The 6,947-nt window shown below is 38.5% G+C and overlaps 1 protein-coding gene across 2 annotated transcripts; it reads left to right on the top strand.

Moving 5' to 3' along the window:
- Positions 1–878: 878 nt before the first annotated feature.
- On the top strand, positions 879–5,139 carry plaua (plasminogen activator, urokinase a). 2 transcript variants are annotated; one of them, XM_035171883.2, is made up of 11 exons: positions 879–1,036; positions 1,592–1,681; positions 1,779–1,824; positions 1,915–2,056; positions 2,657–2,739; positions 2,825–2,866; positions 2,948–3,128; positions 3,247–3,392; positions 3,489–3,629; positions 3,715–3,863; positions 4,609–5,139. In XM_035171883.2, exons 2-11 carry the CDS (start codon positions 1,631–1,633, stop codon positions 4,801–4,803), a joined length of 1,176 nt encoding a protein of 391 aa, XP_035027774.1. In that variant the 5' UTR covers positions 879–1,036; positions 1,592–1,630; the 3' UTR covers positions 4,804–5,139. The 2 variants fall into 2 exon arrangements, with proteins under 2 accessions (XP_035027774.1, XP_035027773.1); XM_035171882.2 differs by having other exon boundaries at positions 895–1,036; positions 1,577–1,681.
- Positions 5,140–6,947: the final 1,808 nt, after the last annotated feature.

Here is a 6,947-nt window from a genome sequence, read left to right as displayed (position 1 = left end):
TCAGTATTGATGTAATGTTTGGTCTTGTAAAGAAGAGCGATTGCATTATGTAATACAGTATCCATCATTTTAAAATGTATATCTTATTATTATTATTATTATTAGTAGTAGTAGTAGTAGTAACAGTAGCAGTGGTAGTAGTAGAAGAAGTATGAAATCACACAGTAATACATAAAATAAGAGGAAAGATATGCAAAAGAGCATAACCTAATATTATTAATAGTTGCTCATAGATATCAGTTCCTTAAAAATGCCAGATTTCTTCATGAAAATCCATAAATTATTACCTATGATGTAAAATTCTTGGATGAGCTCTGTGGTCCAGATCCGCACGTCAATTTAATGAGTTATTTCCTGACCTGTACCACATCCTTCACCCAAATTTCATGGGAATCCGTTTGCAGCAAAATGACGGTTCCAAGCAAACACATAATATATATCTAACATCATGTTCTAATTACACAGCTTCCATGGAGGAAATCAAGGGATCATTCACTCCCACAAACTACAGTTGTATATATGTACAGTACATTAAATTACATACAGTATTGTGACTGTGTTATAGAGTAATATCCGCACTTGTATATTTACTATTACAGTTTTCAAGTTATTGATGCAGGTTTTTAATGATTTTGTGGTCTTTTGTTTATGGTGAATATACCATGTTCACAAATGAAGTTTTATTCAGGTAAAATAATGTTGTAAAATGTCTCAACATTTTCTCTTCCGCACCGACAGCTTCATCACACATCATATATTTTTCTTCTGTATTATTGTGGTCAAAGGGAGGGAGGAAGGGGGCAGCGTGGATGTGTCACAGGATGTGACAAATGCTTTGTTTCAGAGAGGTGGTGATGTTATCTTCCACGTAAACCCCTCCCATGTGTAGCCTGTGTGTTCTTAAATGAGAGGAGGATCAGCAGTGCAACAGCAGGAGAGTGAGTGCTTCCACAAGTCAGGTGCAAGTGAGAGGAGACAGAGAGGACGCTTCAGCTGCAACCCAGAGATTCATCAGGACTGCACATTTGAACAGAAGGTAGAACAAAGCTTCCCAGACTATGAAAGTTTGGTTTACTTTTTAAAAAGAATGATGTATTTATAAATGTTTATTGACAGAAATTGTGCATTAAATAGTACATTTTTAAGCATAAAGCCATTTTATCTTGTTATAATCACGTTAATACTTGATTATATCTAGAAATTCAATGTTTGAACTTGCTAAACTAATGTGAATGTGCTTTGCAGTAATCTACTAGTATAAGTTGATATTGCTCTCACTGCATAGATAAGGATTGTGTTTACAGCACACAGTGCACACAGTGAGCGCGCTCTATCTGCTCCTCTCACATTAAAACACGTTTCCCTCTGCATTAAATGCACATACACAATCAACAGAGATATCACATTGTGTGAACTGAGGACAGGCACATTGGAACCCAGACAACACGACCACACGTCTCGTCCACCGTCATACTTGTTTCTGTCCTGTGTGTCCTGTACCCATGATGATAAACTCCATATAAGGAGCGGCTTCAAATCTCATCGTCCAATGTTGTTATGTTTCATTGTCTCACAGACTTTTCTCACACAGAAATATCCCCAGTAAGCAGAAGTGAAACCAGCACTAAATATGAACCTGTTCATCATCCTTGCTGTCCATGCAGCATTCAGTGTTAACATGGTAAGTAACAATATGAGGAAGTAACTTGATAAATATTCCCAAGATTCAGATGGTTTCATTTAAAATGCGTGACTGAGTTTATGTGTGTTCCTCTCAGGCTTTTTCAAGAGGATGGTCTCTAAGACATAAAGAGACGCATGGAGGTAAAACCAACTCTCCGGGCGACACTTAATATTCATTTATTTGCCACCAGATGTGTTCACTGATCTCTCTCTTTGTCTTGTGATCTACAGAGATGTGTCAGTCTGGAGACGGGAGCAGTTACAGGGGATATGTTTCCAAGTCAGCATTTGGCCACAGGTGTCTCAACTGGAGGAGCTTTGAAGATGCTCTGATGGGAGCTGTGGAGGGACTGGGCTCACATAACTACTGCAGGTACAGAATACTTCATAAGTCACCAGGCTGGAGAGGTGTCGCATGTTTAATATTACTCCTCTGATGTTGCACTGTTTTCCATATCACAACTACTCACCATTACTTACACTAATATTAATAAAAAAAACTTTTTGAGTGCAGAACACAATAACATACAAATGCCATATGCATACTGTTATTGTGAATTTTTTTATATACACATACATATAGTTACATACCATTTTTACATTTATATCACATTGTATACTATTGTGATTTTTTTCACTTTATTATTTTATACCTATATACAAAGAAGCATACAAACATCCTTATGTAGCATACTGGTATACTATAGAGTATACCCATATTTTATATTGTATACCATACCTGCCTATAAACTTATAACAGTCTATATATGCATATACATCTATTTCAATATCTCATGGATAATGCTAAATACAATTCTTATCCTCATGCAATCATCCTGTGCCACTTCACTTTACTCAAGTTCGTCCTCCTCAAATAATATTCCATCTGTAGTGTAAGATGTATATTATGTACATGTTCTTTGGATTTTTATTTCACTGAAATGTTTTCTATTTTATTTATCTTAAACACTAGGAATCCTGACAAGGGCTTGATGCCATGGTGCCATGTCCGAAGAGGATGGAGGACTGTGAAAGAAGTCTGCAACATTCCCAGATGTAAGACGGACACATGAGAAAATCATTGAAATATTGTATGTTAGTTTTTTTTTTCTGATTATATTTATTTTCTACCCCTGCACAGGTTCCAAGCCAACAATAAAACCTCCACCAGCTGTTGATTCAGGTAGGTTGAACACATTTCTCATCCTTTTCTCTGTGGCATATTGTGATCGTCAGCCTTCACTGACTCGTTTCCCCCACGCAGAGAGGACATGTGGTGAGAGGTCCGAGCGGAAGATGCACAAAATTGTGGGTGGTTCCTTCACACCCATAGAGTCGCACCCATGGGTGGCTGCTATCTTTCTTAAGCGCCGCAAGTTTGTCTGTGGCGGCTCCCTTATTGCACCTTGCTGGGTTCTCACAGCTGCTCACTGCTTCGAAAATGGGTGAGAAAAACACACACACAGAAAATGGAGCACACTATCATTTCCTCCACTGTAATTTCCGTACTACAATGGCAATGTGACTCACATGGGTATGTAATCTGTTTGTGTTATTGTTCAGCGAGGGGACCAAACTCAGAGATCTGTCTGTGTTTCTGGGGAAGTCTGCCACCAATGACGCAGATCCTGTCAGGGAGCAGAGCTTCACTGTGGAAAAACTCATCGTCCACCAAAAATATAACGAGTCCAGCTTTGACAATGACATCGGTGAGCACAGATATCATTGAGGGTATGAAAAAGAAAGAGCAGTGTGGGTTCTATGTGTGCAGGGAGCTCAAAGATGTGCTTGTCTTTATCTCCCAGCACTGCTCAAGATCAAAAGCAGAAGTGGAGGATGTGCTGTGAGGTCAGCGTCTGCGCGGATAGTGTGTGTTCCTCCTTCTCACACTCAGCTTCCTGCAGGAGTAAAATGCAGCATCGCAGGATATGGAAAGGAGAACCACAGTAAATGACCTCTCTTCTTCAGACTCATGACTGTTCTCTGTGCTGTTTCAGTGTTTCTTACGTCTCACACTGTGGTCGTCTGCAGGTGCATGGCAGTTCTCAAAGATACTGAAACAGGCCGAGGTGAACCTGCTCTCCCAGACTGACTGTAAAAGTGAATTGTACTATGGAGACCGCATCACCAAGAATATGATCTGCGCTGGGAGCCCTGACTGGAGCACTGACGCCTGCAGCGTGAGTGAAAAACACACTTTAATGAATATGTAAAGAATGTTCAAACCTAGAGACAAAAGATAAGTGCATAGAGAACATAGTGTAAAAGCTCATATGCAGATTTGCAATGTGTTTGAAGCTCAGTGACCTTTGGCAGCATTAAACTATTATATTATTATAGTATAGTATTTCTTCCTCTTCTTCAAAGGTGTTTCCTCCCTCTTGTTATTTCATGTCACCCTATTGCCACCATTTATCACTAACTCTATACATTTGTGTACATTGATGATCAACACACATTTCACTCTTTGCACATATTTTCAGCGTTGAGGTTTTTTCATGTCGACATTCTTTCTTAACTTGAGGTCATTAATAATCATTAAGAAATATTTCATTATTGTAATTTCAAACATCTTATTTCATTGTGTCATTTTAGTTTCAGACCATACTATACTCTGCCTATGTGAAAAATATGAAATACCAAGAAGATCTCGATCAAAAAAGTTAGAGGTATTGCCTGGCCTACAGTCGTTCCTGTCGGCCAGGCCTTTGCAGTAGCTGCCTCTAGTCTCTGGAACAGTTTGCCTCTTCATATTATAACTGCACAGACCCAACAAATGTTTAAATCATTGCTTAAGTCTTATTTCCTTTTTTTGTTTGTTTTACGCCTATTCACCACTTTGGTAAATGGTGGTTGTTTTAAAATGTGCTATATGAATGAACTTTGACTTGATTCGTACTTACCTGTCTTGTCCTCTCCTCACAGGGGGACTCCGGTGGTCCGTTGGTGTGTGAGGCGTCGGGCCGCATGTTTCTGTTCGGGGTGGTAAGCTGGGGTGATAACTGTGCAGTGAAAAACAAACCCGGTGTTTACACGCAGGTCACCAGGTACAACAAGTGGATCGCAGCAAAAACGGGCCTCTACAAATATATGGAGGGACAAATGTATCCCACAAAATGAAGCTGTGGCAGGAAGTTCCCTGTTGGGTGTTGCAAGTGTCTATGAAGGAAAAAGTGGCTGCAGCTTTGTGGGACTCACAATTGATATTAATGTGCAAAGAAAATGGCTTTGTGAAGTGAATTATTGCTGTAACTGTTCTGAGTGAATGTTTTAAAATGTTATTTTGTTCCATATTTAAAATACTTTTTTAATATAATTTTTTTATTGTATGCAAACTTGTTATAATAAGAGTATTAGAGTTTATTTATGTAATATAATTTTAGAACCTTTTTCTCTTGTAGAGGGCTGGCCCTGTTGATGAGCATTTTTTTTTATAATAAAGGAGAGTTTCTATTACATATGTCCATCATTTGTTTGTAATAGTACTGCATCACATACTAACCCATGTGAAAAACACACACACACACACACAAACACACACTTCCTTTTTGTTCCTGAGTTGATATTTTATAATTTCAAGAGAGCAGCTACAGGTAGAGGACATAGATGTGAGCATGTGACCAAAAGAAAAAAAAACGAACTCACTTTTTCTAGTTTTTACTGCTTATGAGTTAGGATTTTAATTTCTTTAACATACAAAAATGAAAACAAGAACATGTAAGAAAAAGCTCTATCAGACCTGCTGGAATAACATTAACATTACTGTAGAAATTAAGAGAAAACTGTTGAATGTGGTGTTTTAACAGCGTCCTTCGGTTGAATTGTGACTAAGTTCACCACTGTAGGGCAGTGTTGTGTGAAATAAAATAGTTCCAGGCAGCTCATTCTAGTCTCAAGACCATCACTACATTGGCAGAGCAGAATCTTTATAAGTTTCTATAAATAACTAAAGGGACATTATAGGCTTAATGCACATACTAATCTTCATCTTTATCTCCTTTCTCTCGTGCCAGGAATGTAAACTGTACAAAAACTGATTTACATCTCTTTTCTCCGTCATGATTTGTCAAAATATTTCCTCCTCCTTGACTTAAGACAGAGACGGAGAAAGAGTTCAGGTCTCTGTGTTCAGGATTACAAATCAATAAGTCGGTGTTATATGATCTTGACAAATAAAAAAGAAAAGCAGATTGTTGGGACAAAAACAGAGTGAGAAAAGAAAAAGAACAGAAAGAGAGATGAATAAAAGAGGAAACACGATCAAGGATCATAGAATTTAAGCCTGTACATGTTTATTGTGTTCACTAAATTTGAATTAGCATGTTAGCATGTGGACACTTGCGAGTTAGCTCCAAGGACAAACACCTGAGGCCAAAGGGAAAATTATGCAGATATTTAGTTTTAAATTTGTCTATTTGACAACCTGATGATGGCCCTTTAGATGAGACAGAATCACTGCAATTAAATTGAATCCTTAGGGAACATGGAACTTGAATGTGTCAAGCAGATTTAATGGCAATCAATCAATGTTTCACTTAATAGATCCTGAAAGTCATATGGATTTGTCCTCTAGGGAACATGAATGTCAGCACTTTGAACGGTTGCTAAGCTAATTGAGAATGGACGACTGTGATGAAGACTGACATAACCTAAAAGTCCTCGAGGCAGCTATTTAGTCAGAATTGTTGCTTTTTTATTGTCAAAACAGAAACATTTTGTAGGCTAGTGGTATATCAGTAAATAACAAAGAATAGATATCACTTTTAATTTGGGGATACAAATACCAGCTATGAGCCCACAGATATAAAGCACATATGTAGCGAATAGACTGTATATAACCATGCACGACATGACAGCTGCCCAAAAGTGAAGCCAAAGTGTCTCAGTGTTCCACCTGGTGGCTGGCTGGAGTATAGGTCATACATCAGGCCTCCTCCATGTTAGTGAATGGGACATGGGTCATTTTAGGTAGTTCTTATCTCACCAATGTATGTTCAAGTTATTTGATGCTGTAAATTTGAGGTGAAACGTCATGACTGACAACTGAAACTGACTCTGTGATTGGTCGAGCGCGTGCATTGACAGGACCTCGCTGCCGCGGCTCCATCCCCTCTGGCTCCAAGAGGGCAGCGTTCGTATCCGGTTTATTTTGGCTTCATTCCTGGATAGTGTGAGGAAGTGGAGACGCGTCGTCCATCTTTATATAAAGTGATGTATATGATGTAGCAGTTCTACTCTATAATCACTTCTGTGCAATTTTAAGT

The sequence above is a fragment of the Hippoglossus stenolepis genome, chromosome 12 (assembly GCF_022539355.2).
Source record: "Hippoglossus stenolepis isolate QCI-W04-F060 chromosome 12, HSTE1.2, whole genome shotgun sequence".
Taxonomy (NCBI): domain Eukaryota; kingdom Metazoa; phylum Chordata; class Actinopteri; order Pleuronectiformes; family Pleuronectidae; genus Hippoglossus; species Hippoglossus stenolepis.
Note: the sequence above shows the minus strand (reverse complement) of the source record. Positions and strands in the feature narration are given on the sequence as shown.

Excerpts from the sequence above, each read along its gene's own strand:
- plaua (XM_035171883.2), top strand. The coding sequence starts at position 1,631 with ATGAACCTGTTCATCATCCTTGCTGTCCATGCAGCATTCAGTGTTAAC. Across the intron at positions 1,682-1,778 it reads CAGCATTCAGTGTTAACATG|GCTTTTTCAAGAGGATGGTC; the intron begins GTAAGTAACAAT and ends TGTTCCTCTCAG. Across the intron at positions 3,129-3,246 it reads GCTCACTGCTTCGAAAATGG|CGAGGGGACCAAACTCAGAG; the intron begins GTGAGAAAAACA and ends GTTATTGTTCAG.